We start from the raw sequence: 23,833 nt of genomic DNA on the forward strand, positions 1-23,833 counted from the left end.
ACACAATTCCTGGTTTAGCTTTCTTCACCCACTTCCAAAGCCAATTTTGTTTCCATCATAATTGTTTTACATTTTTCCCATCTCTTTTAATTCTAAGGGCTGTTTGCACTCTTTGACTATTTTCTTCACATATTTTTTTCTGCTATACACATTACACAAACTATTTATCTCATCCTCGGTTTTTATAGCATTCATTCTCTTTATATGTATTATTTTTTTCTCCACCTCTTTCACTATCATTCCAAATATCATCCTACAATGCATTTCCTATTCCATCTATGGAAATTTCCAATATAAATCTTTTTACTTGGTACCAAACACCTTCCATATCCTCTTTATGTTTATTCTTCATGTAGCAAAATTAAGCTATTTCCTAATGCTTTTTCATATAGGACTCCCTGCAGTCATTCTATTTTCATATTCTCAAATGTCTTTTATTTTCTTCCCCTATTTCCCAAGATTAGTACTTAGGTAGTGCTAAGTAATGATTTGCCCCATATTCAAAATCTCTCATTACTCTTGTATCCTTCACTAATGCTCACAACTTTTCATCACAAACAATAAGATGAGTCACTTTTCTTTCTTCCATGCCTTTTCAGGTGTATAAATGGATGTGCTTATGATTAAAATAGGTGTCTGAAATTAACAGAAGATCTTTTTCTAAGGTCTCTCAATGGCCTAATCACTTTCTTCTGCATTCTCTCAGCATGTTCCTACTCATCCATTCACATCAGTTAACAGAATATTAGACTGCCATTAATTCTGAACGTTGCATAACCTTTCCCAAATGATATTGTTTAATTCTTCAATTATCAGCATTCATTGTAGCACAATAGGCAGCATTGCCAATGTATGGATTCTTGCTTTCATTCATACCCATCACAACCTAGATGGCATAACTTCCTACTTTTTGACATACAATTAAGGCCATTCATTCAATTAACCATTCACTCAATTAAACCTATTAAATTAAACCTATATCTTTGGATTCCAAAGGCACTGTGCACATACCCATTACAAGATTCAATCAACTTCATTCATATGTATTAACTCCTTTTCCTTTCCCTGAAATTCAGACAACTTTCTTTCTTTACTTTCACTTATTAATTCATGCTGTTTATCATTAACTCTTTTTGCATTCCAAGTCACTGTCTTCCATGAGGATGGTTGTAGGTTGCAGGTAGAATCACCACATTTTTATGTAACACATTTTTAATAAGATAAAGTGTAGGCTATATTACCAGCCGTAACCATGCCCATTGCATATTTAGCATATCTTGTTAATTATTAAGGGTAATACTTGTTAGTTTGGGCACATTTTTGCCAATATGCCACACAGACTTGATCTTAATCTAAGATTGAAGAGTTGGGATTTAACTGCTTCAAAATGAAGATGCTCCTTTTCTCTAAGAAAATTCTTAGAGATTATAAAAAGGAGATGAATGTTTTCCAAATTGAGTAGATAAAAGATATCCAAATATGTCCATAAATTACCTTCAAATTTAGATACTCTTTTATCTATTTTTTCATAAATACTTTCACATTTATATACATTCTTCGAGTCCTCTATTTCCTGAATGCAGCAAATGTGTGAGGCCACAGCACATGCAATTATTAGATTTCCTACAATGCAAATATTTAGAATCTTGTTGCAATCAATCTATACAATGCAAAAATACTCAATTTTTTGTTGTTTTGTGCTCTTACCTATATAGCACTTTGAACCTATTCAGTCAACATTTATTAGAATTATATTGTAAATCCTCTTCTCTATTCCAAATGCTCTCCCCTTTGGGTAGAATTAGGAAATTCTTCTATAGCAGCCTGAATGAGAAACGTCAACCTAAAATCCTAGTTAAGATAATCCTTTTAGATGAAAATCTGGCTCAGCTGAACTTTGATGGAAAAGTTAACACATGAGGAATTTTTTCTTTCAATTAAAACACAGTTTTGTGTCATGTTGATAATACACAGGATTCTTCTCAGTAAACACATTTCAATCTTGTGCCAAATATGCACAGAGGTATCAAAATAATTTAATGAACACAAGAGCCATCAATAAGGAGCGTTGGCTGATACTGGTAACAGAATATGTAGAATTCTCCTCAGTGAGATCCCTGTCTTCTAATATGGTTTCAATTCTTCATCAGAGAGGATCTTAGGACTGTAATTCCAATGTAATTCCCAAAAGATTCTGTTTTGGGTTTGTATTCCCTGTCAGATCTTACAAATCCTGTAAGTAACATAAGTAATTCATAGAGACTACAGATAAACAAACACAGTTGGGGGAAAAGATAAATACACTCAATGCAAAGCAAATGAGTTGTACTTGCTGCTCAGTTGCTTGTTTTCCTCTGATTTTTTAAAACTGTTTCAAAGCCAAAACTCATCAAGTTACTTTATCACCAATATAAACCAGGGTTATAATTTTTTTTTACTGAATAATTCAGCTTTTCTTCAGTGCTAAGTTTTAGAAATTCTTTCTATGGGTATATCTCTTTGCATTCCACCTCTATACTTGTTTACAAATTGTGATTACAAAATGTCTGGGATGTTTTCTTTGGATTGCTCGTGCTTATCACATTTCTTCTGCCAAGGCACTCAGTTCACTCATAGCACATGGTTTATCCCCAAGAGTCTCATCAATTGTCTTGAACAATGATGTCACTGGTCATGGCTGACATCTTGCACAGGAGAGTAAAATATGGGCCAGCAGGCATAGCTAAAAAGATGGACATTTAAGTTTAGCATTGCACATGAACATGGGTTAAGTAGCCACATCCCAGCTTCTGAAAAATTAATGTTTTCTTACATTTATAATAAAAAAAAATCCATGAAAAGCAAAGAGCTTCACCTCTGAATACGGTCATCATATATATTTGAAGATCCAACTTTAAGTACCAAATAAGGAGTTTGGATGTACATATACAATCCTCCCTGGTCATATCATAAAGCAAGTCCCAGGAAAGGGGCCTTCTCTGCCAAAGCACCTACTCTCTAAAACAGCATCCTTCTAGGCATCTGCAGCCTCCCCCCATACATTATTGGACTTTAGAATAGCATTGAAATATGGTTCTTATGGAACCCTTAGGTAGGGTGTTTGGGGAAGTCAATCATTCGTTTCTATCAACATGGGGAGAAGACTGAATTGGCTGTTAAGTTACCCAGAGGAGTTGTAACTGACTGACCTGGAAATTTGAAAAATAAATAAAGGAACTTCCTCTGTATAATTATAAACAGAGTGATTATATTCTCTTGAGATCTAATAAGAGCACTTGCTGGCTGCATGATTTTTTTTTCTTGAAAAGCTGTCCCATCTGCAATCAGGAATAAGTTTAATGAAGTCAGCTTAGACATACTTAAATAAATAAGTAAGTAAATAGTCCCATTTGAAATTTCATGCAGTTTCAAAACCAGTTTGCTACTACTGTCAGGGAAGTCCAAAACAGAATCTCTTTGGAAATCTGTTGCAATTATAATTTGGAAAGCTGCAATCCGGAAAACACCTGGTTTGAAAAGCTTGCACTGTCTCACTTTCTAGAACTAATGCAAATGACACAACTGCTCTTATTTACTTTTTAAAACTTACTGTCTTCTTCTGAACACTTTACTCTAACCATTTGCCATGAGCACTATGTAAATGAAATCCAGGCTCTTTTAGCAGGCCATGGAATAGGATGATATGTCACCCAGGTTATTTCTTTTTTTTTTGTTGTTGTTCATTACTATTTTATTTTTGTGGGTTCTCTAAAGAGAGCAGTTAAAAATTGATATTGTTATGGCTGATTTTTCTTCATTTTTAAGTCTAAAAATGCATTTAATGCACATTATAAGTTGCCTAATGTTGTCATGGCAATTGGGGCAGCTTATACATTTATTGATTGGTCAATTAATAATTAAATCATGGTTTGCTCTAACAAGATCCATAAGGCCTTAATTTTTTTAAAAGTGGTACTTTGCTATAAGAGGAAACAAACCTTGGTGACAATTCTGTAAGTGATGAATGTCTCAATGGCAGTAATATAGCTTTCTGGATCATCAACCGTTATGAAAAGATCTTTTCCTTCTGGTTCATCCTCAAATTTGTACTGATTTATCATCGAAGATGGAGATGTTGGCATCAAAGGACTGAACGAGTTCGCATCCATGAGTGACGCATCCTGTGAAAATAAACAAGGCAATGGGGGGGGGGGAGTCATCAGGGTTACCAAAAGATAATGCCATAAAAGCAACGTGGGATTGCTGCTTTAATACACAATTGATGAATCACAGTTTGTAAGGCAAAATACACAAGCTCAGTCTGTTTTTTTTAATAAATGAGTCACAGAAGACTAGTTGCCATTTAATGAATGTCATGCTACTTTGTCCAGGAGTTTGAAGGAAAAATGATATATATTGAGTCAGTTCTGAAATTTCAGGTTAAATAATAGATTTACTTTATATAGCTCCTTATTTGGTGAGAAAGAACAGTATCAATAGTGCTATGTGTACATACTTACAATTATGTCTCTTAGAGAAGTAATTATATTAAGCATTACTGCTCTAGAATTGACCAGCCTTTTTTACCCCTTCTCTATGTAACAATTCTTCCACAGTTTTTGAAGGCGGTTTCCTAACATTTCACTTTGTTGGCAAAAGATCTCAGCCAGCTGTTCTTTTCTTTTCTGGCCTGAAAACAGGCTGCTCGCTTTTCAAAATTCAACCAGAGAGAGGTGGGAAGACATAGCAATCAATCAATCAATCAATCAATCAATCAATCAATCAATCAATCAAACAAACAAACAAACAAACAAACAAACAAACAAACAGCTACAGTAGCCTTTCTGTCTTGAAAATACACTTGGAATTGGGGTCTAAAACTTTCCCTGACCTCCAAAATTCACTCATGTTTTCTTCTTCTTTGCAGCAAGAATTCTGTTGTAGTATGGCATTGAATTTAGCCCTGCAGATCACTTTTTTCTTATATAATACTGATTGAATCATACAATGGCAACGTTGCATGTATCTTTTCCCTGGAGATTATAATACAAATTGTTAAACAACTCAAAAAACAATAATGGTGCCTCTGGAAATCACCAAATTGCTACAGAAGCCCTCACTTGTACTCAATCTTGCAGAGCAGAAGTATATAATACATGAAGTGTCACCAATTTGGTGCTATCAAGACACATTTATTTGATTTTTATTCTGCCTTCATTATTGTTTATAAGCAACTTAAGGCAGCAAACATACTCTTTCTTCTTCCTGTTTTCCCAACAACAACCCTGTGAGGGTTGGGCTGAGAAAGAATGACTGGCCCCAAGTGATCCAGTCGTTTTTTCACGCCTACAGCAGTATTAGAACTCATGGCCTCTTGGTTCCTAGATCAGCACTTTAATCACACTATAACAACCAGCATGAATGTTCTTCTTAGTTTTATTATGAATTAACTTCATTAAGAGCCTGGTGGCTCAGCAGACTGATAGCATTGTGATTAACACCAGCTGTCTGCAATTACTGTAAGTTCGAATCTCTCCAGGCTCAAGGTTGACTCAGCCATCCTTTCTAAAGTAGGTAAATTGAGGACCCAGTTTGTGGGGGCAATAAGCTGACTTTGTATAAATATACAAAAGTATGAAGGCTATTGCTTAATGCATTGTAAGCCACCCTGAGTCTCCGGAGAAGGGCGGCATATAAATCAATTAAAAAAAAAAAGTAATTGACTTAACTAATTTTAACCAGGCCACAATTTTTCATGAGCCCTACATTATAATAATAATAATGCTTAACCCAGAGGTGATTTTAAGCATGTGATATTTAAAGAAGTACTTGGAATTATCCTACCCAATTTTCAAAGATCATATATGCAGGCTTTTTGATCTTGAAGTGTGATGCATTAGCTCATTCCTCTTGCACCATTTTCTCATCAAAATGGTGCTTGCTCTACTTCAATATCCCATTCTAAAATATGTAAAATATTATAGATTAACTTTCCTCATTCCAGAGGGAATTGATTTTCAAAGAATATTTGGTGCAAAGTGTAACCGAATGGGTACAATGATTATCAGCATCTGTCTATGGAACCTTATATTATGATAGCTCAATAATGGTAAAAATGTTATGTAAAATACTGCATTTCTTTAAAAAGAACCCAACGATTCAACAACAGATACTACTGTAGTACACTGTAATACACTGTACTACCAAAGAGCCTTCGTAGTACAGTGGTTTAAAGCACCCTGTTATTAAGAACAGCTGCCTGCAATTACTGCAGGTTCGAATCTCGCCAAGGCTCAAGGTTGACTCAGCCTTCCATCCTTTCTAAGGTAGGTAAATTGAGGACCCAGTTGTGGGAGCAATAAGCTGACTTTGTATAAATATACAAAAGAATGAAGGCTATTGCTTAGCGCATTATAAACCGCCCTGAGTCTCCGGAGAAGGGCGGCATATGAATCAAATTAAAAAAAAAAAAATCGTATTTCAGCAGCAGATAGCTCTACTAAAAGATATTAGTTCAACCATTACAGGCAATCCTTGACGTACAACTATTCATTTAGCAACCATTCAAAGTTACAATGGCACTGAAAAAAGTGACTTATGATTAGTTCTTGTGCTTATTTGGGCACTTGGCAATTGTTTCATATTTATGATGGTTAGAACATCCTGGGGTCATGTGATTACTAGTTGCAACCTTTCCTAATCAACTTCAGACAAACAAAATTAAAGGGGGAAGCTGGATTTAGTTAATGACCACATGATTCATTTAACAGTGATTATCCTAAGAACTGTGGCAAAAAAGTCACTTAACCACAACCTTGCTTGGCAAATTTTGATCTTTATTATGGTCGTAAATCAAGGATAAGATGTAGCTGGTCACAAGGAACTTTCTTTCTGTGGCAAAACTGTCCTGCCAAGGAAGACTTCAAAGACAGTATATCCATTCAGACATAATTTTATCCTTTGGAGTAGTGGGTTTCCCCCCCACTCTTCGTGATCAGAATAATTGTTTCTGTATATTATTTTCCTGATTATGGAGATTGGAGACAAACTTTTTATTATGAAGACTGGAAATTTTCCTCTAAAGAAACTAAAGGGAAAGACAAAAAAGAAAAGATAAAGCCAGTCTACTAAAACCAGAGAGACTTCTAAGGAAAGGCATAAGAAACTCGAAGTGAAGTTGAAGGAGAGAGAGAAAAGAATAAAGGTAACGGTACAAAATCTGTGCAGATCTGTCAAGTTCAATTTTCTTCTTTCTCCATTTTTCTGACCTTATGTTAAGTTTTCTGACCCCTTCTCTTACAGCTTGTTCCTGATGAATGCCCTTCCTTCTGAAATCCTTTCTCTTTTATTATATTCGAGCACCTTCTTACTTCACATCTATTCACTTTAGCTTTTTCTCTCTCTCCCTATCGATTGGCTTTCGTTTGTACTTTCCTTTTTTCCCTGTGTCTTCCACAATGTGTCTTCCACTGCTGATAGTAATTCTGCAGACAAACCTAGTTTAATTTTCATTTTTTGAAGCTGTGGATATGTTGGAGAGAGATTGGCAGAGCCAAGGAGTGGAGTCAAGCAAGGAATTAGTCTGGAATCCCTACACGGGCATAAGAGGGCAAACTCCAATTCTCCTTTTACTGCTGTTGAACCTTAACTAGTCTCACCTGGGTGCAAACTGTCTGCCTGAGAATATTCCTGTGTTTCGGCTTGAGCAATAAACCATCTTACTGGACTCTTCACATGTGATCCTGGTTGTTCATGCCTGACAGAGTGATTTCAATAGTAATTTAAAACGTTTTCTCTCATTAGCCATTCGTCACCGTTAAACTCATACATCACTATCAAAAAATCTACTGCATAATGTGGAAAACAAAGTCATGGACAGGTTACCTCAAGGATTTTTTTTTTTTGTAGCTAAGTAACCCATCTCTTCTCACTTCAGTCAGCTAGTACAAAAATTAGCTCTTTCTCTTCAGTGCCAATTCTGTCAGAACTTTTACATTACAGGTTGATGTGTCCCAGAACCAAAAACAAAACTGTAATGAATAACTAATCAATGTAACCTATTAACTATTTTTTGAGACTTTGCTTTGTTGACAATTTATGGGGAAGGTAGTAGAAAGGGTATTTAAAGCTAACATTCGAAGCACTCAAATTAGTAGTAGTGGTGCAGTGTATTTAGCATATTATGCAATTCACTGAGAGAAACGCAAGGAGCCTAGAGACCAGTAGGGGGTATAGTAAACTGTTTTACACAGTGTTTAGCTATAGGAGTTACACAAAAAGAATCAGAGAGACTCTTTCACCATAAAGAAAGCCACCATTTTGGAGGCCGTTTGCCACTGGAAAGAGGGCAGGAAATGTGTTATATGGGTCCCACTAGTTAAGGTTCAACGGCAGTCAAAGGTTACCTTTTGCACAGATACCAATTCACTTGGGATTAAAAATAGCACATCTTTGCGCTGAAAAGAGAATGCAGTGAGAAAAGAATTTATTTGCAACTTGTGCACGGAGTTCATGAAGATCAGGGTTACATGGATCCTCAAATAGTTGGTATGGAAAGAAAAGTAGGCACTCCTTATTAGTAACTGTTTTGCCAAGGCTGTTTAATTGAGTTTGGGCAGGGTGCTCCTTGGCTCCTGAAATACCAGTTCTCTTAGAGTTGGGGATCAAGACTACTTTAAAGACTGCAAAGTAATAAACCAATCCTCTCGTTCTGGCTGAAGCTGGCTGACTAGGAAAATCAAGATCAGTAAATCTTCATCAAACATCCAGGAAAACAGGGTTTCCAATGTCTAGGAAGGAAATGTACATTCCTATAAAATCTAGCAATCTTCTGAGAGCAGTACTGCAAACCCGACTCAGTGGATGATCCTTGTTTGAGGAGGATACTGGCTGGTTCAAGACCTCTTCGTGGGGTGGACTATGCGTGGATTCAGATGACACAAAGATGTTTCTCTCTGAAATCAACCAAAAGCTGGCAAAAGAAAGGAAATATCAGAGCTGGCTGTTCCTTCTGCATTTCTTCTGAGTGACTTCAGATACGCGTAGAGATAAAAAGAGGGAGGGGGGAGCAACAAGGTCAAAAGTATTGCTAGATCAGATGGTCCTACCTGAAAAAAAATAGAAGACCAAAGACATGGCCAATGTTAAGGAAAAGGAGACACAACAAAATAAAAAAGAGTTGGAGTGAGGGTTGGGCCAATGATTGGATTGGGTTACCATATTTTTCAGAGTATAAGACGTACCTACCTTTTTTGGTGAGGAAAAGAAGAAAAAGAAATCTCCCTCTGCCTCTGAGCAATTTTGCCTCGTTGCAGCAAACGGCAAACAGCCTGCTTTACTTTCATTTTCGTTTTCAGCATAGCTTCATTAGCACAAGGAAAAAAATATCTGCTCCAGCAATTTACCTCTTTGCAGCAAACAGCAGAGCCCTGCGCAAAGCAGCTGAGAGCAAATCAGCTGAGAGTCGGGTGGCGGATCCAATCAACTTGTGCTAATTAGGCTGTGCTGAAGCTGAAAGCAGCTGTTTTTTCTTGCTGTTTGCTTGCAAGGAGGTAACTGCTGCGAGGCAGAGGCCAAAGGGTGGGGCCCAGTGGGTGGGCGGGGCTACATTAGATGTAGCACCTAAATTTTCACCCCCTTTTAAGGGGGAAAAAGGTGCGTCTCATACTCCGAAAAATACAGTAATACTCCCACCTCCCTTTTGTGGCTAAACAAAAGAAATTCCAGAAAGCTCATGATCTTAAGTTTTCCAAATTCTTTATGATTATTAAAACAGGCTCCAAGGAAAAGTAATTGAAAAGAAGTTGTTTACTGGTTTGATTAATAGAAGGAATGGCTCAGGGCTCTGACATTAGCTTATAACAGATAACATCTTGCTACATGTATCTCTATTTCACGAAAACCCAGCAATCAGTGAGGCAAACAGAAAGAACTGAGTAGAAAGGTCATCCTTGCCAAGTTTTTAATATAAATTTTATTCCCTGTCGCTACTAATATTTCCCGGGGCCCTTTTCCTAACTGGATATCCCTGCCTGACTCTGGTGTCCTACAGAACAGAATGGTTATTTTGCAATCAGTGCCTTTGACCTCTTGGCTTACAAATTCAGTATTCCATCTGAGGATAATATATAAAAGGCTGTATGTGGGGCAAACATTAGGAGGGAAATGCTGGAGGGAGAAATAAGGAATCATGGTCTTTGTTATTCAATTGGGGTAAGTTCTTCTTTTAGCACCTCTGAAAGCCTTGAAAGCAGCATCCTGAACCATCTGGCAGGACCTTATAACTTTCTAGTGAAGCATTGTTTCCAGGACCTTCCTTAAATTAATTCAGAATCCATAGTAGACTTATGTAATTATTTCCTTAACACCAATAACACTGAAACTGTCTAGATCACACTTGACTATTGTTTGCCTACACTTCATCCTTATTACTTATACAACTTCTATCACAAGCCACACTCATAGAGCCGTGAGTGATGAGCCATGGTGGCGCAGTGGTTAAAATGCAGTATTGCAGGCAAATTCTGCCGACTGCCAGCAGTTTGATTCTCACTGGCTCAAGGTTGACTCAGCCTTTCATCCTTCCCAGGTTGGTAAAATGAGGACCCAGATTGTTGGGGACAATATTCCAACTCTCTAAACCGCTTAGAGAGGGCTACATAGCACTATAAAACAGTATATAAGTCTAAGTGCTATTGCTATTGTTAGCATGTTATTGTATTTTCATATCTTGCAGATGAGTGATTAAGACTGAAAGAATGTGGATCGTTTAAGAGGCATGAACTGGGACCTGATCTTCTCATAACCCACACCCCTTGACTACACGACATGACACTAGCTCCCAGGAGGTCATTGTGCTAATTACTTGAACTGATTTCAAAGAAGGTAATCTGATGCAACTAGAAATATATTTTTTTTCCTTAGTTACAGTACAGAAAGGATCTAAGAGTATGAGTCCCAACTTTCATGCACAACAGGAACATGATATGCCCCATGTTATCGTCTTCTAAGACTCCATTCAAAGTTTTTAATGCTCCAGGGGTATCTTTATGCCACATAGCCAAGCATTTTCTAAAATGTATGTACTTTGAGTTTATATTTTGAGTAATAATCTGGATTATTAAACTTGACAGTTTTAAGATTCTCATTTTTCACTACTTAGAGAGCTATTTTATTTCCACTGAGCAAGCAGCAAGGAATGATATATGAAGTCAATTTGTTTCCAGGTATTTGTGTGCTAAGAAAATGATGTTTTGGTTAGGCAGCAAACTTTGCAGATGAATACATGGAGCAGTATGACAACAAGGGAATTTCCTTCCTATTAATATTGATTTTGCAGGAACGCTTCTATTAATGTTTGCAAAATCCAGAGACAACAGTAAGCTGTCTTTAAAATAAGCGATACAAGCATCTGAAGCGGTATTTCAAGACTTTGTTGTCTAAAATTTTTGGAGTTAGTTAGCAAGCTGTGTTCACGAAGGCTTGGAACTAAACACTCAAGTTGATTGGAAAGCTGGCAAACTGATCTGAGAAAGTGTAGGTACTTAACTGTAAAATAAGCTGAAAAGCTCTAAAAGGCAGCGAATCTTGGACTGCGGTGATTTAATATATGAATTCCAAATGCTTGCATAAATCATTACAAGCTGAAGCATTTACTTTCCCCACTCTATTGTCTCTATGAGAAAAAAATGAAATGCCTCATTCCAGGATTCACCATTCACTACCTATAAAATAAAATCATTCCTGAAACTGAACCAGAATATCAGAAAATGGAGAGGAGAATATTTGTGATTGATTTTTCCCTTGTTCTTAACTTCCTTTTTCTATCAAATCCTCAGAGGTCTCAATGCCACTTTTCAAAATGCTAGATCAGTGATGGCTAACCTTTTTGCCATCGCGTGCCAAAAGCGGGGGGAGCACGGGGGGGTCACACACATGTGTGCCCACATCCATAATTCTATGCGCCCTGCCCCCCCATGCTCCCCCTGCTTTTGGCACGTGGGCCCGGTAGGCCCATTTTTTGCTCTCCCCAGGCTCCAGAGCCTGGGAAGGGCAAACACGGCCTCCCCCCCCCCCAAGGCCCTCCAGAGGCCAGAAACAGCATGTTTCCTGACTTCTGGTGGGCCCAGAAGGCCCAAAAATCAACTGGCTGGTGCACGCATGTGTGCTGGAGCTGAACTCACGTGCCCACCAATATGGCTCCACATGCCACTTGTGGCATCCATGCCATAGGTTCGCCATCATGGCGCTAGATGGTGCTTTATTTCTATATCCGTAACCAAAAAAGAAATTTTAGGGGGAAAATAGTGGATACAAATTGTTGTTGGGATTATTACTGCTGCTATTAGTAGTATTTTGCTTTTCTGAATCAGTCATAGCAGGTGCCTGGGCCTACCTGGCCATGAATGATCTCAGAAAACTATGCAAGATGGGATCTGATTAGTGAGTGGCTAGGAAAAACCCTGGACTGTAAGAAAGACTGAGATTTTTTTTAAAAAAAAGTAAACCCAAAGAAGGGAATTGCAAATCACCTCCATACTGTTGCCAAGAAAATATTGTAGATAGTCGTCAGAAATCACACCTGACTTTCACCTTTTTTTCCTTTCTGAAGGAGCATGAAGTTCTTTATGAAACAATAATCCCAAATAATCAATAACAGAACCTTCTGCATTCAATAACCTCCTCCCAGACTGGTGATTAGACAGTTTTTAGGAGGTGTTTGCACTTTTTTCTAAACAAACTTTATGAAAAGAGAAAAAACAAAACAAAAAGATTCACCACAGCTATCCGCGATTTAGTACTACCTCCTGCAATATTTAAACAAAATTTCATTTTGCTTAATATCTACAGTTTTTCTAGATCGATCTGTTTCCAAACAAGGAAGACAGATTCCAAAAAGCACCCATCCAAAATGGGGTTTTAGGAAGGGATCTCTGGCTTTCATGGCTGTTTGGGCAGATTCCACCTCTTGCTAAATATTAATTTTTGAGTTCCACTGAGATTTTACTGGATTCACATTTTACTGGTTCACATAGTGTGACTCATAAATAGAAAAGCTGATTAATTTTAAAGATTTATATAGACACCCATCTTAAGCAACATTAAGCAACAACACAGTCATTTTATTGGTAAGGTGGGCAGCGTGCAAATGTAACAAACAAATATACATTAATAGTTTCTTATGCACATTAATAATATAGGTAATTTTACAGCAGATGCAATATGTTCATCTCCAGTTATTTTGGATTTCAGTTCCCTTTAGGCCAATATTGCAAAAAAAAAAAAAAAATTAATGGAACTATGTCTTTCCAAGCCATATAAATATATTTGAGATATAGTGATCCCCTTCAAGTCTCCAGGATCAGTTTGTACAACACACTACAATAAGCTTAAATGAAAGTGAGATTGGGTAATTTGTACTTCAACATGTTGTGTGGTTGTCCTCAATTCAAACTTGACAGAAGTCTAGCTAGATAAAGATCTTTACTACATATTAGAAAAAGGTCACTTGAAGCAATTGATCGCCCTGTGTCAACATGAGAATATAGTCCCCTCTTAAATCCACTGCAGTTTCAACCTGACACTTCTTTTTCCATTTTCCCATAGCTTAATAGATACCTAGGTGTTGACATCATCAACTTTTATGCACTGGGAATAGTAACAAATTCCCATTGGGTTGGAAATAGTAATCAATTTGGGTATGGTGATGAGAAGCTGGCAATGGAAAAGAGAATAGGGAAGGGAGAATAGGTCGGGTTATCCCTTCCCACCAACCAATCTTTTTCAGATATGAATAAATGTTATCCCACTTGTCTTGCCAAAGTCCAATAAAAAAACATTTGACAAATATCTAAGGTTAAACAACCTTACATATACTACATCCAAGTATAAAAATATTCACTTTTAGTGTTTACTAGAGAAAAATGGAGGAAAAAATGAAGATGATCCTGTACACCGAATGGAAATATTTCCTGATTAACTGGGTTTATTTTTAAACATTAGGAAATGTATGAATCATAAATGATTCATTAATGTCTTTTAGGCTCATATTCAATAGCAAATCTAGTACTTATCTCTAAAATGCTGACTTTAGATATTTTGTTGCATAAATTTCTGTCATACACATAACTGAGCACAATGTTTCAAGAATGAAAAATGTCTGTTGTCTTGTACAGCTACAATATGAATGTTATTTCCCTTAATTTTTAGGAAAACACATTAGGGTTTAATATTTGTAATATCTGTCCTGATGAACATCTATCTTCAAACCAGTCACCAGAACAATGTTATAGCATAGAAAAGTTTTTACATTACAGATCTATCATGGAAATAATTCATCTTTGATGCATTTAAAGATTATCACCATCTGATCACTAAATCCTCACACCCCCAATCAGGGTTTCTGATAGATTACAAGCTCTGTATCAATGACATGTGGTCTTCTGGAACTGCTGACCTACAGGCCCCACCATTATTTGCAATTGTCCTGCTGACTGTGGCGCCTGTGAGTTGCAATTTAGATAGATCTGGAGAATTATGGATTCATTATCCCATAATGCATCAGAAATATACCTTATTTTTAGTATTTGCCTTTGTTCAAGTTGGTTGTACCATATAACTGGCTTTGGTTATAATTATTAGACTCTACTTTTGAGGCCTTCACTATTGTCTCATTATTTCCTTTTCATTATTGAAGGAATAAATAAATGTGTGGTTTAATAGCAATGTGCTAAATCAAGATGAAAAAGCAATATTTGGGATCACATTTATTGGAAAAAATGCTTAAAGAAACTATATCTTAGCCCAAGACTTAACATCTTCTTGGCTTCTTTGAACCAAGCAATAATCTACCCGTTTTGAAGACTGTTTTTGAATCCTCCTGACATCTGAATTGCAAGTCACTGGGATGGCGGCAAAGGCTTTCTCTCTATTGCAAATATACTTGAGAGAAGTCAATTCATTGCACCTCTAATGGCCTTTTGGCAAATATATAAAATATTTTCTTCAGGCATTTGATCTCCATTTCCTCAGGTTTTCCACCCTGTATCTTATTTGCTAGCATAAGAAGGAATCTTAAACTAAAACTATAAATAGTAAATAAACTGAAGTTAAACCATGTCTTAGACCTGCCTAGCATCAAGGCTCCAGGTATTTTGATCAAAGGTTCAAATGCACAAACTACTGCAGACACACATTTATTTTTTCAGAAATTCCTATTTGCCCTGCAGATCAAACCTTGAGCTAAAGCAAAGAATATAGAACAACGATGCTCAAATTGTGATATCAAAATCAGATTAAGTTTCATTTACCATGATGGAACTTATTTTGAGATTATTTCTAGGATTGAATGTAAAAGCCACTCAGAGTGATACTTTTGAACTGATTCCTTGTATTTGTGATGTGGCCTTTTTATTACTACCCTAAAACATACATGAGTTAAATTATACTATAAATGAGAACTAACTTCTCTAGAGAAGGCTTTAATTCTGGGAAAGTTGAATGAAAGAGAAAAAGAGACAGCAGCAAGGTGGATAGACTCAATTACAGAAGTAATAGATTTTAGATACAACATTAGAAGACCTAAAAAACCAGGTTAAAGGCATATTGTCATGGAGAAAATCTATGTATGTGGTCATGAAGAGCTGACACCAACTGAACGGCACTTGTACATAATCAACCATAGCGGAATTAACTTGTCACCACAGCTGTTTTTCTCCTTGCAAGTGGGCAAAAGGTTATTCATGGAGACAATGGATCTTCTTGAAGGTTTGTAACATCTGATCTGCTTATCCTTGAAATTCTCAAGAGATGCAGGATGGACAGCCATACTGAGTGTATCTGCTTTGCACAATCCTGAGAGAGGTTGTATGGGTATAAAGTACACAACATATCACGACAAAATTTTTGAAGGCCTATGGCCAGGTGACACAATTCGCAGAATTCAACCCAGATACAGACAACATTGTTTGTTTCACTTGTTTGACTAGTTTTTCACACTTCTGCTAATGCAATGCATCAGCCATACAGAAAGCACCTGTATCAACTTGCCTGATTTTTCAACAGATAAGGAGTAGATTTATGAGAAAACAGCAGAGAAGATTTCTGCGAATTGGCAGCCAATTCTTTTTGGTATGATAGCAGAGAGAACATTTAGTAGAAGAACCAGAGAGTTATTTAAATTGCGTGCAACTTTCAGTTCCAATTATGATCTTTCACTGAGGTCTTTGATATCCTAATAATCAGCTGCAGGATGCTAACCATCTTGAGAGAAAGAGAGAAACTAAATTGGCCATACACCTCTTCTCCTTCCAAGTAATGTAACTAGCGCAATACACAAAAATAAATAAATAAATCCCCAAGTCCTGATTTTCCCCAACTACTGTAATTCTCAGTCAATCTGATGAAAGAGAATTTGCTTTTGAAATTATTTCAGAAAAGAAGAACATTCAAAGATACAAGTTATACCTGCACCTATCTGATGACTAGATAGCCAAGGAGTGTTTGTGAAAGTCCTGTTTTTCATAATACAATTATCTCTTCAAATATCTGCACCCTTCCTTGTTTCCAAACTTTTCATTAAATCCCAAGGGAAAGCATTATAAAAGAACTCTTTCTGTGAATCCCCTTCCCTTCTCTCAGGTTGGAAATGAAACCCAATCAGAAAGGCTTGGGGGGGGGGAATATATGGTAAAATAATGATATAGCAACCCCATTCCCAGCTCCAAGTATAAAGTTTAAAACCACCATAAAGAGAAATCTGAAAGAAATTCAGAAGCACTCAAGGTAGAAAAACAGGAACCACTTTCTCATTAGAAAACTTTTGAGAATTGCTAGGTCCATTTCAATACATGATCAGTTGCATGGATGAGTGGCTTCAAAGTTTCTGAGATATACCCTATAAAACGTAGGATGGAGGCAAAAGCTCCAGCAATCTTGGCAAAGGCAAACCTCCCTTAATTCTCCTCAATGCCATTTGCCAGTCTTGGCAATGGTTCATAGTCAGCATATCTTGCAAATGTTCTGTTAGCAGGAGGAAAAGCAAATTTGATGTCATTGTCCTGGGCTTCAGAACAGGCAAAATCAGCTAGAGAATACTTCCGTTTCTCCTAAAGCTCAGCACAACAGGAGGGAAGCAGAGAAGGCAATTTTTTGTTATGTCAACTTTCATTTCAAAACAAAGCCTACTCTCCTTTTGTTGTCCTACAACAAAGATTCTTGCAATGTCAGATATTTGTTTCGTGCTGTATTCTCTGTGCATGGAAGAAGGGCCAGTGGTGACCACAAATTATGTGTTGCTAGTGTGACAAATAGTGATTTGTGGAGCCTGTCTTTTCTGGCACAGTAGCAACAATGAAGGACAAATCCGGATCAAATTCCTGAGCAGTGCCAGAACTACAAAGCCAAAGGCAAGACTCAAATCTCTCTCTCCCCCTCTCCCTATTATACTGTGCCTCATTACTAAGGTAATCTTGTTCTCAAAAAAAGCAATAAGGGACATTAGCTACCTCCAGTAACAGTCTCAAAATGCTCAGCTCAACCCATGAACCCAGCCTACTTCATCCCCAGGCCCTCTCTCTAATCTGCCAAGCATGGAAACACAGCATTAAGATACTACAGTGCCTATGCAGAGCCCAAATATTTAATTCCACTGCAGCCTGCAAATATGTGAAACGAGGCCAATACCCACAGAAGGCCTTTGGCAGAAATCATCCTTTAGCTTGGATCACTGAAATGCAGCTTGCTGCCTTTTACATGTGGTGGATTCCAATCTCCATTATCCCTGGCCAAAACAGTGGTACTTGTTGGGAACAATGGGAAGTGTAGTCTGACAGAATGCTTTACTTTATGGAAAACTGTTTGGGATCTTAATTTTTTGTGAGCTGCACAAACGGTATCCGGCAGAAACAGTATAAGAGCCGTGATGGCAGTGGTTAGAATATAGTACTGCAGGCTAACTCAGTGCTCACTCCAGGAGTTCGATTCTGAGCGGCTCAAGGTTCCATCCTTCTGAGGTCGGTAAAACAAGGTCCCAGATTGTTGGGGGTAATATGCCGACTCTGTAAACTGCTTAGAGAAGGCTGTAAAGCACTGTGAAGCGGCATGTAAGTCTAAGTGCCTGTAAAGATTCTTAGTCATTCAGGTCATGGTTGTCCCAAAGGTGCTTCATCAGGAGGCAACTGGCCTTGGGATGAACACCCTTTGAATAGTGTGGGAGTAGCATTGGATTTCCAGAGAAAAAAAAATTGCAGCCTACAGGAACCAGGAGCACCACTGAGGTGCAGATAAACCTCCAAGTGCGACCCTCTAAAAGGATGCAAATGACCAGCTGTCTGCAAGGTATATAAATATTTCCATTCCCTACTATCCTGTCAGAACTGAAGAAGCTTCTTGGATGAGAAGCCAAACATCTTCAAAGAAAAAAACCAAAACAAAGCACCTTTGGGATAAGTCTAAGTGCTATTGCTATCCTGAAAGGGGGAGGACATTCCTAAAGAGGACACTCCCTTATCCCAAATCCCTTCCAACTTGTCCTGCTTCTTCTGGGCAACTTGGAAAGCCCTTCATGGAACCACAAAGCCAACGCCAGGGCTGGTCTGTCCACTCCAGTCTACCCCATCCTCCTTCTTGCTACTCAATCGAAGGTGGTTTCCTCCGAAGGCTTGTTAGGGCAGGCCGTGTTTTGCAAACTTCTGGCCTGGGGAAGAACTTCCCCCGCTAATTTCTTTCTCTTTCTTAGCCTTGGATGTGGCCGCCACCAGCGCAGTCGGGACAAGCGAGCTTAGCTCAGCTCCACAGTAAAGGGCGGAGCGCGGGGGGACTTTGGACAAGCCGCAGGACGCTCCCGAGGTTCGTGTGAATGCAGGGAAGGCGGCGAAGGGAATCTGCCCTGATACCCCCAGCGCCCCACGGGGAAAGCGGAGGGCCGCCGGGCTCTCCGGGAGCAGCCGGCAGAGGCTCCCCCGTGCGCCTGTACCTTGCTGAACACTTCCAGGTCCTCGTCGTCGTCGAACTCCAGCAGCTCCGGGGAGGAGGGAGGCAGGAGCGGCCGCGCTGAGTCCGCGAGGGGCGCTGGCGGCTCGGCGCGGATTGCCGTGGCCTCGCCGCCAGGGGGAGGGGAGGAGACAGGCCGCGGCGACTGCGACGCGCCCCGCTCGCCCTCCATCCTTCCCCGGCTTGTGTATGTGTCTATGTGCGGAGCGCCCTGCTCGGGAGGCGGACGGACCCGGGTTTGCGGCTCCTCCTCTCGGCGCGGTAATTGGTCTGCGGAGCTCTCGGCCGCCCCTTTGCTCGCACTGCGCAGGGGCGGAGAGGGACGGAGGAAAGGCGGCGAGCGGGGTGTTCCGCGCGAAATCCTTAGCGAGCCCGGCCTTGGTTTTGGCGCCTAGTTTTAATATCGCCCCCAACAGCCCTAAGCTACTAAAGCTGCCTCTGTTCCTCCCTTGGGCAAGCCTTGCAACAGGTGCCGAGGGTGTGTAGGGGGATGAGGAGGCATTTCGAAAATAATAATAATAATAATAATATAATAATAATAATAATAATAATAACAACAACAACAACAACAACAACAACAACAACAACAACAACAACAACAACAACTTTATTGTCATTGTATGTGTATACACAGTATACCCATACAACGAAATTCACTTAACACCCAAAGACCAGGTCCAACACACATAACAATCCTCAAACACCCCCCCACCCACCACAATTCCCCACAATTCTAAACCACCCAAACATCCACACAACAGACCAAGTAATATTGTCCGACAGCTCACTGACGGTGGTCCTTTAGTTCATTGTTGAGTGCAATTATAGCTCTGGGATAAAAACTATTCAGAAGACGTGTGGTCTGAGTTTGAATTGTTCCGTATCTTCTGCCAGAAGGCAACAGTCCCAAAAAGATTGTAAGCAGGATGGGAAGAGTCTCTGACAATGTTATGCAACTTCCTCAAACAGCGAGATTCGAAGATGTCGTCCAGGGCTGGTAGCTAGAGTCCGATGATATTCTGGGCAGTTTTAATGATTCTCTGTAGAGCTTTTTTGTCCGCTACAGAGCTGTATACAGGTACAGGTAGTCCTCAACTTGTGACCACAATTGAATCCCAAATTTATGTTGTTACGTTGTGAGAAATTTGTCAAGTGAGCTTTACCCCATTTTACGACTTTTCTTGCCACATTTCTTAACTGAATCACTGCAGCTCTTAAGATCAGTAACACAGTTGTTAAGTGAATCTGGTTTCCCTGTTGACTTTGCTTCTCAGAAGGTCGCAAAAGGGCATCACATGACCCTGGAACACAGTCGTAAATGTGAGTCCGTTGTCAAGCACCCCAGTGTAAATGATATGGACATTGGGGATGCTGCAACGGTCATCATACGTGTGAAAAATGGTCAAAGGTCGTTTTTTCAGTGCTGTTGTAATTTTGAATGGTCACTAAGTGAACTGTTGTAAATCAAGGACTACTTGTACTCCCTCTGCCCTGAAGAGTAATTCAGCATAATCCCATGGAAATGATGCTTGTAGGCTTAGGATGTTTGAACAGGTGCAACTTTGCTCGCCATACCAAGTTGAGCTAACTATGGATTTGGTTGGTTTCCTTGCTTAGGTGTAGAGTGAGAATATTTTGGTACAGGGACTTACAACAGTTCATTTAGTGACCATTCAAAGTTACAATGGCACTGAAAAAAGAGACTGGTGGCCAGTTTTCAAATTTATGACCCTACTGGCATCCTCATGGTCATGCGATCAAAATTCAGGCGCTTGGCAGTTGACTCACATTTATGACAGTATCCCAGGGTCATGTGATCCCAGGGGAGAAATCCAAATTTTTTCCCTACTGGAAAAATCTGGGAGGCCAGATTCACTTAACAACAGTGTTACTAATTGAACAACTTAACTGTGGCAAGAAAGGTTGTAAAATGGGGCAAAATTCACTTAACAAATGTTTCCCTCAGCAACCGAAATATTGGGCTCAATTGTGATCGTAAATTGAGGACTACCTGTTTATGTAGCTTCAGGTGTAATTCCACCTGGTGCTTAAAATAGGCTTTGACTAAAGAGACTCTTGTTGATTTGTCTACCAATCTCTTCCTTACATATTGGCATTTTGCATCAATTTTCCACAATAACATTTTTAAAAAAATCTTTGCATGATGCTGTTCAAACCAAGTTCTCCCCAGGCAGTTTACAATGCATTTAAATCCCAGATTAAACTCTCACCTGTTAAAACCCATGGCACTTAAATGGTAGAAGAATGAAAGCAGCAGCTGGAATAGTTAAACAGTTTCTCAGCGGCATATATGTCTAACGTGATAAGATAATAGTATCTTATGGAAACAGAAGTCTCTGTCCAAGAAGAAAACAGAACTATTCTGAGGCATTTCTCATTAGTAAAGGCTCGGAGCTGTTACAGAAAAAGGCTGTCTAGTCCCTCACCTTAGAATAACGGGCAACCCAAGCAGGTTTTCCACTGATTATTTTTGTGGTATAGAGAGGAACATAAAGTCACTTCAGTGAGATGGGCAGTGTAGAAATGTAATGAAGAAAAATAAACTTTAAAAAAAAGAATGAGGCACACCTTTGGATATTGTGAGTCCCACCCTATGGTTTTCAGCAAAATTTCTAATCAAGTCAAGTAGAGGCTGTAATATTACCGTGTTTTCCCGAAAATAAGACCCTGTCTTATATTTTTTTTGAACCCTGAAATAAGTGCTTGGCCTTATTCCCATACACTCAAAAGCCCGATTGGGCTTATTATCAGGGGATGTCTTATTTTGGGAGAAACGGTATTTAATGGTTGCTCTTCCTTAAGTGGCAAACTCAGTATGCCACTCCAGCTCTTTTAATATGCCTCACATTGATATTAATGGCTGCAACCATTTCCTTCACAACCATTTAAATTGTAAAACCTCAGACACCTAGCTAAGTCAGAAAGATTAAATCAGACATACAGAGAATCCTTTATCAGAGTATGTGATCTCCAAGTATTAGCAGGCTGTTAGAACATTTGAAAATCACAACTGGTTTTTTTTCCTCCTTCATTTCTTACAATCTACCTACTATTTCATCATTCTATACAACCCGTGTCAGATTGAAACAAAATCTCCATTTGCATTCTTATTGTAGACAAATGAGTCAGTTTAATTTGTTTAATCTTATGAAACAATAATTACTTGCACTGTAGAAAAAAATATCTGGAATAGTATATATATCCGTGATGCTGCTGTTTCATGCCATTAAATGGGATCAGTTTCATGAGTACAGATCAATGGTTAATACAGTAACAGATCTGATGAAATGCGAATCTCTTGAGAAGTCTGTGATACTGTATGATACTGTAGAAAGTCAGCACCCACCTTCCTAGAAGAATGAAATATTTTGAGGAATATTAAAAAAAGGCAGAATATTATATATCCCTAAATGAGAAACAGAGAAACATGTTGGGTTTTTCTGGGGCAGGAAGCAGACTTAGCCCCCAGCAGATATTTTGTGCCTATTAAGAAAGATAGGGTCAGCCCAAGGGGTTCTGTCAGGTTCTGGAGAACCGGTAGTGGAAATTTTGATCAGTTCAGAGAACCGGTAGCGGAAATTTTGGGTAGTTCGGAGAATTGGCAAATACCACCTCTGGCTGGCCCCAGAGTGGGGTGGGAATAGGGATTTTGCAGTATCCTTCCCCTGCAACGCCCACCAAGCCATGCCCACAGAACCGGTAGTAAAAAAATTTGGATTTCACCATTGGGCCAGCCTATCTACAAAACAAGACCTTCAGCTCCAGGAAGATGGGATTATCCTTCAGGACAAAGCCATTAAGACACAATAGGAATTGACCAACAAGTCCCTTCACTGCATCACCCTCAGAAACTTCAGCCAAACTTAGCTCAGACAAATACCTAGGATTTGTACTTTGCCTATAGAGCCAGCTATGACCCCTACATAACCACTAGGGGGCCCCATGGGAGTCTGACAACAGCCAATCAAATACATGTTCTTGCACTGCACCAGGAAGCTCAAATACAAAGCCCAAAGAAGGTATAAAAACCCACCCACTCTCAACTCCATTTTGTCAGCTGCCCAGGACCAACCCTGTGGTTCCGCTTCATCATTAAATCATCTTTCCAAGCAGCCTCCATGTTTCCAGTGTCTTTCTCCCAGCTTGGAACTGAACCAGGTGGATATTTCTTCCCGCAATACAATGGTTAGAAGACTGAACTAAAGTTCAGGAGATCTAGCCTAAAATCCACTCTTGGTCACTGAAGTTTACTGGGTGACTTTAAACAAGTTGCTATTGTTGTCTATTCCAACCTACTTCACAAAGTTGCTATTCTGGAGAAAAAAAATTGAGGAAAAAAATGCTACGGCTGCTGTCTTCAGCTTTTGGAGGAAAAGCAAAACATATACCATCATTGTTTATTTCTCGATTTGTTCTGAAATTTCTGAAAATTTGTTTTTAGGATGTAAACTGCAAGGAGCCTTTTTTATTGAATTTGGGGGTGTATAAATACAACAAAGAAAATCACAACAAATGAATATATACAATTAAGTCTTGGATTTATGTTAATGTCTGTGTAATCTTTTCATGTAGTTCATTTTGGATACCAGATAGGGAGATTATTTTCCTGGCCACTGCCTGCTTTTGACAAGCATGTCTGACTATCACCTTAAAGATTTGCTTTCTCTGTTTCTATATGATGGGCTAAAAATTCAAAACAAAACAAAACCCACTGATCTTTGCTTTGTGATACTGCCTGGCATTTTAAAACCAGCACTGGAGAGTTCATCGTTGGCTTATGCTTTCTGTGGCATCTTTGAATAAACAAACATCTGTCCTATTAGGTTTAAATCTATAACAGTAT

General features: G+C 38.9%; 1 protein-coding gene across 2 annotated transcripts in view; it reads right to left on the reverse strand.

Moving 5' to 3' along the window:
• Positions 1–19,298, reverse strand: part of SNX7 (sorting nexin 7) — a 59,918-nt gene extending 40,620 nt beyond the window's left edge. Inside the window, exons 1-2 of one of the 2 annotated variants that reach the window (XM_034437260.3) lie at positions 18,953–19,298; positions 3,978–4,160 (exon numbers count right to left, since the gene is read on the reverse strand). In XM_034437260.3, the coding sequence (XP_034293151.2) occupies positions 3,978–4,160; positions 18,953–19,141 (372 nt within the window). In that variant the 5' untranslated portion in view covers positions 19,142–19,298. The remainder of the gene's footprint in view (positions 1–3,977; positions 4,161–18,952) is intronic. The other variant, XM_034437261.3, reaches the window with a different exon arrangement.
• Between the last annotated feature and the right edge of the window lie 4,535 nt (positions 19,299–23,833).

The sequence above is a fragment of the Pantherophis guttatus genome, chromosome 3 (assembly GCF_059756535.1).
Source record: "Pantherophis guttatus breed Tessera chromosome 3, ASM5975653v1, whole genome shotgun sequence".
Taxonomy (NCBI): domain Eukaryota; kingdom Metazoa; phylum Chordata; class Lepidosauria; order Squamata; family Colubridae; genus Pantherophis; species Pantherophis guttatus.